The following is an 11854-nucleotide window of genomic DNA, read 5'->3' on the forward strand; positions in this document are numbered from 1 at the left end:
GCCACCATCGAGGGGTATTGCCTGTCCCAGGCCCAGCCTGGGCTGTTGCTGCAGGGGGCCCGTGGGTGTGTTGGTTGGCAGCCTGGCTCTGGTGCCTCCAGCGGGGAGGCCGGGGAAGGTGGCACGGTGAGGGGAGCAATAGTTGTGCAGCTGTACACCCCTGCCAGGCCGCATGCACAGACTCTGCGCTGCCCGGCTGTTATGGTGCAACCACCTCTGCCCTTGTGGGCTCTCAGGGCAGAGTAACCCCATTCTTCCCCACCTCTCTTCCCAGGCTGTTTGGGTGACACAGCACTGGGACCTACATCAGTCTGAAGCTTCAAAACAAAACAACTTGTCCTTTTTTTGCAAGAGGCAGTTTTGGAGAAAGGAGATGCTGGGGGAGTCCTTTCTGGAGCGTGCTTGGCGAGCAGTGAGGTGGTTGTGGCAAGCAGCAGCGTGGCAGGGATCAGGATGAAGAGCTGGACGGGGTGCAGCCCATCAGTCGGGCTCTGTGTGTGGATGCTGTGGCGTTTCATGCCTGTCGCTAAGGAGCTGCGGTTGCCTTTGGCAGCAGGACTGGCAGATCCAACGCACAAACTTTGTGGCATGCGGCCATCCCCCTCCCGCAGCCCGTGTGGCCTTCTTCGCCAGTGAGTTTTCCCACCTGCAGCCCAACATGTGCAAAGGCAAGCTTGTCAAATGTGCTCAACCGGGGATTTTGTTCCACATGTTTGAGATGACCCCCTTCCTCCGAGGGCAGCCGGCATGCTGGTAAAACACCGTGATGCTATAAATAAACCTGTCCACTCTGCAAGGGAGAAAAGCTTTCAGTTTGAACAGGAGTTTGCTCTGAACAGGAGCCCAAGAGTTTGCTTTCTTCCCTTGGGATGTATGTTGATCCCTGATTTTGGCAGGGGAGCTGGAAAATGTAGGTTTCCCTGTTGCTCTCAACCTGATGGAAGAAAGTGCTTGCAGAGGGGAGAGGATTGACCTGCTTGGGAGAGGACTTGGAGAAGATTCGTTGCTCCGCTTTTCTACAGGCAGACACCTGCGCAGTCTCCCTTTGGAGACTTCTGCATTTGCTAGAATGAGGACATCCTCCATGTGTCGGTACTACCTGCATGGACATGCCCCTCCTTGCGCTGGGCTGGACTCTGGCTAAAATAACTCGTGCGTAGCCTAAATAATGGCTCTGGGTCGCTTTGCCTGTGTAGCAGAGGGGTCACTCCCTTGTTGTTGCTGCAGGTGGAGTTTTTACAGGCTGTGTTTGGGTGCTGGTCCAGCCTTCCTGCAGCGTGGGGCTGTGTTGGGTGGGTCTGGGCTTCTTGCAGGTTGTGTGGGAGACCCAGCTGGGTCCTCCTGCCTTAGCTTGGTAGGAGGTAAATACAGCCAGGGGAAACAGGCACTTCTGGCCTTTAGGATGGGTTTTGCTGAGCTTGGGCTTGCAGGGCTGGCTCTGCTGCGCTGGAAATCAGCTCATGAAAAGGTCAGGGCCAGGAAGGGAGGGACTGTCCCTTCCACTGCTGTGTGTGATTTGCCTCGTTCAGTCATTTGCAGGGCACAGAGGGCAAGTGCCAACCTGGGGGAGGAATGGCTGAGCAACAGATCTCTCTTCTGGAGACCAAACGGTGCTAAAGCTTGTGTCACTGCAGAGAGGGCTGCAGGGTGGACCTGAGCCCCAGCTGGGCTTGTGTGTGGCAGGAGCATTGCCTGCAGGGACAAAGATGGGTCAAACTGTAGCAACGACTCAGTATTTCACTAGGAGCCTGTCTGCAGTCTCAGAGAAGAGAATTGTATTGGGTGTGACTTGTGCAGAAGGTGGGATGTCCCCCTGGGTCATGGGGAGCAGCAGCCGCCGAGTCCTTCGTGTGCTGGAGGCTGCTGGTGGTGTGGGAGATGCTGCTCAACGTGTGTCAGTTCCAGACAAGTCACCTCCTGGGGCCCGGCTATGGGCTTGGGTTTGAGTTGAGACGGAAAGCATGAACTACTCTTTTAGACAACTCCCCTCCTTCCACTTTAGAGGCTAAATCCCCTTCCTGCCCCTGTGCTGGGCTCTTGGGAAGGAAGAAGATAAAAACCTCCCCAGACAATCCTTAACCTCGTGCCAAACCCACCACTGCCTCCAGCATTGGTGTAAGCTCTGCTCTTGCTTCACTGGCTTGTGAAATGCCCAAAACTGTTTGTATCTCAAGAACTGACAGGATGGACCCAGAACGATGGGGACAGCTGAGAATTAATTAGGAGCTGTTGGTTTAATTAGCAGTGTCTCAGTATATTCACGCATGAGGGCTGGGCGCCAGGCGAGTAGCGTATCTTGTGAGCTTCCAGCCTTCCTGCTTATAGGACATGAGCCCTTTGTGTCTGAGGTTGTACCTGTGCATTTCTGTGTAAAGGCCATCAGTACAAAGGTCTCATCCTGCTCTTCTTTGGGGTCTCACCTTTCTCGGTGTCCACTTTTCATGGAGCTTTTCTAGGAATTACCCAGTCTCTACAAACTGGTTGAGAGTAACTTGCTCTGTCTGCAGGTCTTGCTGACTCTTAGGCTTTCCATCTTCCCAGCACCATCTGGTCCTGCTTTGCTGGGAGTATGGGTAACCCCAAACCCATCTTCTTCATCCAGATTTACAGGGCCAGAAGATCTCAGGGCATACCAAAACTTGTCATCTTTGTCTCTTGAACCAAAAGGTTTCACTCCAGGGTGGAGCTGTGGTGCTGTGTGTCGAGGTGACCTCCTGCTGCCGCTGCAACAGCCCATTGGTCCGTCAAGGGCAGCTCCCCACTGCCATCAGTTGGGGAGTGGTTGGGTCTCAGGGTGATCCATCACCCCCTTCTCCCAGGGCTGTTTCTGGCCCCTGTGGCTTGCGGGGCCGGGGGGGGAGAGGTGGCTTGTTCCCAGCTCATGGGAGGCTCTCAGTCCCTGCAGCTCTGTGCATACAGACAGCAACTTGAGCGAATCTAATTAAAACGTGGTGATAGCTGCCTGCCGTGGCTCGGATGGAGGGGGATGAGGAAAAGGAGCTCTGGCTTCCCGTGGTTGGTTTCCATGAAATGAAGATTTATCTGATGCAGATTCGCTCATCTCCCATAGCACTTGCTCCCCCTCTGCTCCCCCATTACCTGGATCCAGGCGTGCACGTTTTCTGAAGGGTATCTCAGTCCCCGGGTACCCTCGGAGCCCGTTACAAATGCCTGCCCCGGTCGGTGCAGACACACAGGGTGGCTTTGCCATCCACCTCATCCCACGCTCGCAGGGCTGGGCACCCCTTTCCCTGCAGCAGGGATGGCTGGAGCCTCCGGGTCCAACAGACATGGCTGAGCCCATGTGCTGACTCGAGTAGGCTTCAGCAGGCAAAAACCCAGGGCTGTTCGTAAGTGCTGGTTCAGACCTCGGTTGCCAACTCTTCAGACGTCCTTGAGGAGGAAGAGGAACGATGGGACAGTCCGTTTGTCCCATGTAAGCAGGTGCCAAATGCAACAGCCACCACCCCAGACTGTTGCAGCTTTTTGCTGCTTCCCCACCCCAGAAAACCTAAACCAACCAAGCTGTCAGCATCTCCTCCCCTCCACTGCTATCTGTTGCCTATACCTGTTGCAGCGGGTAGGTGACATAGATGGGACTTGAAGCCGGAGGGGGTCACTCGGGACTGGTGCTGGCCCTGCTGCTAAGTGCAGGGTGGCTGGTGACTCTCTGCTTGCTCAGGACATGACTGGATTTTGGAAGTAGGGATGTGCACGTACAACCTGCTGCTGGCAGGGGACGGGGTGCGTGTCCTCTGCTTTCCTCTTGCCCAAGGTGCAATGCCAGCTCCTCCAAGGAGGGCGGCTCACTGGGTCACCAGCAAAAGTAATTTGAAGTCTATGGCTGCTCTCCTTAAATCACCTTGGAAGAAGGCAGACGTGCCCAGCTCCTGGCATCTCTATTTTTACTTTGTGCAGAGATGGATATGGCTGAGCTGTCTCCTTTTATTTCCAGCATTTGGCGCGAGCTGTAGCGCATTGCTAAAGATGTGTCTGGCTGGATGCGAAGCTGCCCGTTTCCCTGAAACCCCGGGGGACTGCAGGGGTGAAAGGCTCTTGTCTTCTGCATGGCTTTGCAATTCACCTCTCGTCTGCTTGCTGCTCTTTGCCTCCCCCTTCCACTTCCCTTACAATTTTTTGACTTTTTTTTTCTGTATTTATTCAAAGCAGTCTGGGTAAACAGGGAGCAGGAATATAGTAATTGGGGCCACTGGTAGCACTGGATTCCAGAGGCATTTTTAATGGGTTTCTAATAACTGGAACTGGCCTGTTCTGATGTAGAAACTTTTCTTATTTGCTCTATCTGCAGCTTGGCACAGAGGTTGGCTGGAAGGGAGGCCTTGGAAAGGCTCAGACTGCGCATTTCGCTTCCTCACAGCCAGGCTGACAAGCCTTGCACCTCAGGTGGCTCCAGTTGCAGCAGCTCTGATGGTGCCAGTTTGCCAGACCTGTCCCACTGACGCCGTTTTTAGCTTGCAGCTGCCCGCAGCACCATGGGCCCGAGTTGTGCCTGTCAGCTGCCCCATGTCCTGCCTCCTGCTTGTGTGCAGGAGCCCATACACGATAGCTGGGCAAGTCCCCGGTATCTTCCTCTGCCCATGGGATGCTTGTGGACAGGCTGATTTCATGGTTAGCTGCTCCAAAACCTGGTTAGGAATAAGATAAATGGTTTGACCTGTTGAACTGGGTGCCTCTGAAACCTCCTGGATAATCTGAGGGGAACAAGAGCCCTGCAGCTGCCAGGCTTTCCTGCTGTGGGGATGAAATGGGGGGCTCTCTGGCTGTCCTGGACCCACTGCCCCCAGTGTCGCCCACCCTGTGGGGGCTTGGGGATCTGCTGGCTCCTCCAGGAGCCTGGGGGATGAGCTGGGACATGCGATCACCGAATCCAGTCACAGCCCCGCTCCCAGCTGCAGGGCAATGCATCTGCTCAGAGCTGTCATGTGTCCCGTTTCTCCCCCAGTAAGGTGCGGGGAGCTCATGTTTCTGGAGTAGGTTTGGAGAAGATGCTCCGTAACAAATCCTCTGCCACTTGAACTGCTCAGAATCTTGTCCTTGTCTTACATCTGGTGACTTGGTGTGCCTGGTAATGGTATGCTGGCAACTTTGGAGAGTATAGAGGATAAGAGAGAGAGTTTCTCCACTGCTGTGAAATTGCCTTCAAGCTTTTTGGCTTGAAATGTTGCTTTCTGCCCCTTCGGTTGCCCTCACGTACCTGGAATGGCCCCAGAGTGCGTGACGGTCAGGAACGTGGCTGGAGAGGGCTGCCCTCAGAGGGGACGCAGGACTGGGATGCCCGAGAGCCCCAGAGCTCTCCCTCTAGCAACCGCTCCTCCTCTGTAGGTACAGGCTGGCTGCGCCACACCAGTTTGGGATGTCGGTGGTTAATTGAGAAGCCTTGGAGCTGACAGCTCCTGTGACTTTGATGGACAACTCATTAGCTAGATGCAGTGAGACTTTTAGACACGGTCCGACTTTAGCCCTAATGGTGGGTAATAGGGGCGTCCAGCATTGCAGCAGGGACCACCAGCCAAGGGTTGGCTCTGAGTGTCAGGCTGCAAACCCACTGCCTTTGGTTGCTGAGTCTCTGTCTTCTGTGGGGAAGGAGATGGGCCATAGCATGTACATGCTTGAACATGCTCACCCACCCGCCTCGCAGGAACAGGAGTGCCTCAGCACCGCAATGCAGCAAGCGGGCTTGAATTAAAGACCATCATCCCCTTATCTGAGTGTTGCAACAGATGGTGGTGATCTATAAACTTCTGTGGCGAAGGGAGGCTGAGGGGGAGCCTGTTCAGGGGCTGTTACTCTTGAAGGATGTGAATGTTCTCCAGTTTTTGGTTGGGCTTTTCTCGCTCGCATCTCCCGTGTGAAAATGTGGGAGTGGAACATTGGAGCCTGGGCTTGATTTGACTTGAGCCATGCGAGTTATCTGGGTTTACTCGGAGCAGGGCAGGCTTCTCGTGAGCCCAGAGAAGTGGCGGTATGTCCGAGATGGGAGCATGAGAGCTGGTACCAATGCTTGGGTATGCAGGATGCCACCCTGCTAAAACCACTCTCTGCTCCCTCTGATGCTCAAACTCCTATGTGGTTTTGGTTCTGCCATCTGGCAAAAGAGAGGGTTGGATGTCACCTGGGGGTGTGCAGGGGGGTTCAGTGTCATGGTTTGCTTTGGGAGGGCACCTGTGTCAGCTCAGACCAGGTGTGCTGTGTGCCGTGGTGCAGGCAGCTCCCATTGCAGACCACACTCTCCTGTTCATCCACTGCCTCAGAAGTGCCGATGCACATCGCAGACACAAACAAGCGAGCTGATGTATCAGCCTTGCTGCTATGTTGATGTTTGGTTAATGAGAGTTGGCATCTGGAGCTGCTTATCCCTTGCCCTTGAGTATAAAACAGCATTTGGATAGGCCCCGGTGTTCAAAGTCATGCTCAAGCTGTGAAGGTATTGCAGCAGATCTGATGGGGAGAGGCTGTTCTTCGTTGTGGGATTAGACACTTTAAGCCCTGAGGAGCCCATTCCACCTGAATCCGTGTAGCAAAGCACAGGTAAGGAGGCTGGGGTAAGAACAATGCATTCTCCCTGCAGAGAGGGCTGGGGTTGGGGTTTTTTCCCACCCTGTCTTGAGTCAGCGTGGAGGACATGGTCACGCTGGCCAGGCAGCTGCTCTGGAGAGCTGTTTGAGGTGGTTGCAAGCAGCATCACTTGCAGCCCTCAGTATTTGGATAGGTGGGTGGAGGTGGTGAGATCAGTATGGCTGAGAAGGCTTGTGGAGCGGGGAGGGGGAGAGCTCTTAAGCCAACACAAATTGGCCACCTGCCTCCCAGGGAAAGGCTTCCTGTGAGACGCGGCTGGAATACAGGGCGGCAGATGGGTGAAACGGGAAAACAGTCTGTCTGGTAGTTCCTGCCACCTTCCTGCCAGCAGAACTATTCACCTGACAAATTCAGTGAGGGAGTTCTGTGGGATCCATTAAAGCTGTTGCAAAACCTGGTGAGAATCAGGACAGGAGATGTTCAGGCTGGGACAACCCTGAAGGCCCAGTTTGTGCCGTGATAGGTCTGCCTGCATCCTCCCTGTGTGGGGGTAGCATCACAGATCATCTCCTGCTGTGCAAGAAGGCCAGTCTGTCATGTTTGTCTGTCTCTGTGGTCCAGTGTCGACATCAGAGCTTGATGTCAACCTGCTGTCAATTGGCCAAGACTAACTGAAAATGTCTTGTGGGTAGCTCTTCTAAAAGCCACGCGGCCCTTCTGAAAGCCACAGTGCAGGGCAAGCTCTGGGGTGATTTTCCCAAGGCAGGGCACAAATATGGCTCAAATTCCTCTCCTTGCTTTGGGAAGATCAAGTGGCATCTCAAATGCTTCCAGACCTTGCTGTGTGGCTTTGCTGTGAGCCCTGTGTCTCTAACAGGAGGAGGAAGCCACTCAACATGGTCTCTGGCTGCTGAGAAGCAACGTGCTTATCAAATATGATCAGAAGTCCTGATGCAGGACAAGGGCAAAGTGCTTCTGCTGTACTCCATTGAAGTAGCAACTGACCCCGGGACAGGCGGGCAGGCTCCCAGGGACTGGGGATGCCTGTGAGGGTGGGTGGGCTGTGAACTCAAGCCGCAGCTGGGCTTGTTCATGGAGGGTCCAGCTCTCTGTTGCTCCTGCAGACAGGGCTATACACTTTGTTTAGCTGGCTAACGGGCTCATGCTGAACACGTCCCTCCTCCCAGGGCTGGCAGGATGGCTGGTGGGATGCCCGGCTCCTCGTGGGGTCGGAGGCAGCAGAGCCCTCTGCTGCTCATCCCTTGGACTGGGACACCCGCGCGTGTAGGAGAGCATCGCTGCCACAAAGGTCTCTGCTGTCAGCCTGAGTGCAGGGGCTGATGTACATACTGGGAGGGGATGTTTGTTCATTTGGGAGAAAACTAGAAAGCGAGTTACCTCTTGGGGAGCTGAAATCACTGTTGTTAAGGGCTTTCACAGTTCAAGGAGGCCAGCATGAGGACTTCAATGGTGATAACAGGTGGGAATAGCACTGGCGTAGCAGGGAGTGTGCAGTAGTGCTGAGAGTAAGGGGAAAACGTGCTTCTGAAATGAAAGCATGACCTGATTCCTTTGCTCCATTTTTCCACCCTGTGTGTGTTTTCATGAGGCACTGCTCCTGCACAAGTCCACATACAGTACCTGAAGCAAGTCTGAACCTGAGGTTTTGCTTTCTCCCGGTGCTTACATGTGTGCTTTCTCTCAACAGCCATCAAGGTGAGCTGCGTTGGATCCTGTGGGGTGTCTAACAAGATCAATGACACAGCATGGACTGTGGAGGAGCAGTACTTTAACAGCACGCTGTCTCTAGCAGACAAAGGTAAGGTCCACAAAGATGTGGTGGAAATCTGTGATTCTGAGATGGTCTACAGAAATGTATCACTAAGACTTCAGCATCTTCTCGATGTGAAATACCCCTTCGCAGGCTGCCTTGGCCTGTGCACGGAGGATGGGAGCCAGTATTAGAGACTACAAGAGCTTAGAAGGAGCTGTGCAGAGGGGCATTCTGAATAGCTGCAGAACTTGGCAGCCACCCTGCAAACACTGCTTGCATCCTCTGGCCCTGGTCTGCCTGAAAAGCAGCTGCCAGCAGCGACTTCTCTGCTGTTTCAAGGCCCTGTGGGATCACCCTGCTCCGCTTTCTAAGTATGTTGTCCATGGCGGTCACAAAATGTTGATCAAAGCTGATCAACAGAAGCCAGTTGCGGGCCAGGAGTAGTTTGCATCAAAAGGGATGTGGAGGTGTCACCTGTCCTCCAAGAGAAACATGGAGAGCGTGGCAGGAACAGCCTAGGACAGTTACCACCACACCCCCAGCAAGCCGAGATGCCCAGAGATAGCAGTGGGGTTGTATTATCCTGTGGGGTAAAGTGACACCAGCAGCCTCTGGGGAATCTGGGCTCGAATGAATGCTGTCTTTCTGCTGTTAAATAGGTCAGCCTTACCACAAATAATTCATGCTGGGCCCTGGCTCCTGTTGAAATCAAGACATGCCAGTATTCACCTGCTGAAGGCAGTGGCTGTAGTGGTAACTGTAATGTGGCAAAAGCCCAGGCTAGGAGGAGCTCAGATTTCTGGTGCTGTTTTATCTAATAACAGGAAATGGGTAAAACTGAAGTGGCAGTTTCTGCCAGCTCAGCAATTTTTCAAGCAGAGCTTTTAGCATCGAGGGGAGACTGACCTCATCCTTGCAGCAACTGGAGAGAACGCTGCTTGCTCTCGGGTCCTGGAGAAGGGAGACAGCTGGCTGGCTCGCCCCTTGGCTTGGCTTGTAGCCCCAGGGGCTACAATTGGAGGTGAACTGCCTGGGAGGGCAATGAGAGATGTTCGCCTGATTTTGGATGTGGCACTGAGCACAGGCAGAGAGCCCAGCTGTGAATATCAGGGTAGCAAAATCCCAGAGGCTTTATAAAGTGCTGCAGACCATTGAGCTTAGATGAGTTGGGAGCTGGAGGCTGCAAACATTTGTGAACTTCTGGCGAGGTTTAAACCTGCAGCTGCACTGAAAAATGCACCTTCCAACTTTTGTTTCTAATATTTAGTGATTCAAGGGAGACCTGTGATACTGTGGTCGGTTCTGGCCTGGTAAAGCTGAGCAGTGGCAAAAGCCAGCGGGAGGTGGGAGTGGGAAGAGGTGGGTGTGCTGTTCATTGGTTTTGCAGGCCCTGGGAGATTTTGATAGCCGCTTCGGCAGTCAGTTCTTGTGAGGTTGCCCTTGGGAGCCATCCCCGTGACAACTAGGACCAGCGTGGACTGGGAAGGATGGAAGGAAAATGCATTGATGGCTACACATTTCATGGCTCTGAAGTGTCCCCTTTGAAGCCCTGAATTCCAAAGACAGCCAAAATTTGGTATTCTCAGCTCCTAAACTGTTCATGGAAAGAGCTCTTAAACTAGAGCCAAAGCCCTAGTCCTTTGGCTCTTAATTTTCTGGGACCCAGATCCTTGTGTATCGCCCAATGCAGTGCTGCTATCTTATCAACTGCTGCTTATTGCACTTTGCCAGCCTGAGACTTGAGCGGGTGCCCGGGGCTGGGGCAGGGCTGGGCTGCTCGCTCTGCACTGGAGCTGGTCATGGAGCTGGCAGCTGCCCAGCTGCGTGCCTGGCGTGTGATCGGGACAAAACGGGCCAGCTGGAGTCTTCCAGAGCTACTGCAGCTCCAGGCAAGTGAGGCAAGAAATGGTAGTGCATGACTTATCAGAGACATAATGAATTGAAGGGAAAATCTGTCCTGTAGAACTGTAGAGTCCTGCACTTGAAAGCTGAGGTGTGTTGTAGTGTCGTTACTGTCCTGTCTTGCAAAGCTACAGTGCAATTACGGGGAAAAGCCTGATCCCAGCTACCAGCAATCAGTCTGGAGCAGCATGCCAGGTATTTACAGTCACTGACCTGTGCTCTTCTGCTTTTTGTGTCAAAGTGGACACAACCGCTGGCAGCTCTCAGCCTCTGGCTCCCAGCTGCAGGGAAGCAGATATGGAGAGGGCGGGCAGTCCCTGTGTGTGGGATCGCAGCCAAGGGCAGTGCTCGTGGGGCATTTGCTCTTTGTGCAACTGGTACAAGCTCAGGAGCTATTGTCTTGAACTTGCCATGTTTGTCCCATGCCCTGGGGACGCAGGGGAGCGAGCGATGGGACGTGGGTGGGAGAGGGCAGTGTCGATGCTGCCTTTGGACCCGAGTCCTCCACCAGAGACAGCTTTGAAACCGTCCCTTGCAATTGCTGCGCTGGCCTGTGCGGATATGGAAACAAAAGCCCCGGGGGCTGGCACCGCTCCAGCCTGCGGCACGGGGAAACGAGATAACTGTCTGCTGTCGCAGCCCTCGCCGTGACATTGATGCATGTCCGGGCTGGCGGAGCAGCAGGGAAGGCGGGCTTCCTCCGGGCGGAGCAGCAGGGAAGCCGGGCTGCTTTGCTTCTCCGCTGCCTCCACGCGTGCCTGTCTCTGCCTGTCTGTCTGTCTGCCTCCTCTGAAGGGGCCGCTGGCAGCGCGGCATTCTGGCATGGCACAGCCTTGCAGCGAGGCAGTGGCAGGGGTTTGCTAGGGGATTCATGCAATGGCCTCGTAGGCACGAGCAGCAGGGCAGGGCCCCAGTGCTGACTCAGCCACGGCGTTTTTAGGCTCTCCAGGAATAGCTCTCAGCTGCCTCGGCCTTTCCTGAACAGGGAAGGAGAAGCAGCTCGTGAAGGAGCTTCGGAAAGATGACGGACTATCAAAGCAGAGCTGTCCCTCTCCCTGTGTCTCTGGACAAGAGCGTTTGTCAGGGACGGGCTGCTCCGGTGTCTGGCAGCAAAGTGGTTTGGGGTGCAGCTGCCTCTGGGGAGGCACACCCAGCACTCGTGGGTGCTCCTCAGGGTGCCTCCATGCAGTCTGACACCCGGCTGTGAGGGGAAACTGAGGCAGTCTGGCGCTCTTGGAGCACAGGACGTTGAGCTGGGCCATGCTCTCCGATGGGTGATGGCAGGAGCCTGGGGTATGGGTGAGTTAAGGGAGTCGGAAGCGTTCCCGAGCAAGGACCCCCAAAGGAGCATGGGGCCAGGCTGGCTGCCGGCCCGCACTCCCAGCATGCAACTCCTTCCCTGGCCAGCATCGGACAGCCGCAGGCGAAAAGCAGCGAGCACCACGAGCAAAGGTTACTGCGGCTGCGGACAAATACTGCGGTGGTGCATGGGACGGTCCTGCCATGTGCGTAAAAACATGCAGAAACCTCCTGGGGTGAATACATCCCTATTTCTTCAGGTGAGGGCTGGCTGTGCCCACGCTTCCTTCTGATGCCCTGAAAAGCAAACAGCAGGAGGGCGGGCAGGGACCGCGGGAGGCC

General features: G+C 54.7%; 1 protein-coding gene across 1 annotated transcript in view; it reads left to right on the forward strand.

The window, feature by feature from the left end:
• Positions 1-8245: 8245 nt before the first annotated feature.
• Positions 8246-11854, forward strand: part of ARRDC1 (arrestin domain containing 1) — a gene marked incomplete at its 5' end in the record, with an annotated part of 18112 nt that continues 14503 nt past the window's right edge. The window contains one exon of the mRNA XM_009575888.1: positions 8246-8356. Coding sequence (XP_009574183.1) covers positions 8246-8356 — 111 coding nt within the window. The remainder of the gene's footprint in view (positions 8357-11854) is intronic.

This window comes from Fulmarus glacialis, unplaced genomic scaffold (genome assembly GCF_000690835.1).
Source record: "Fulmarus glacialis isolate BGI_N327 unplaced genomic scaffold, ASM69083v1 scaffold32070, whole genome shotgun sequence".
NCBI lineage: Eukaryota > Metazoa > Chordata > Aves > Procellariiformes > Procellariidae > Fulmarus > Fulmarus glacialis.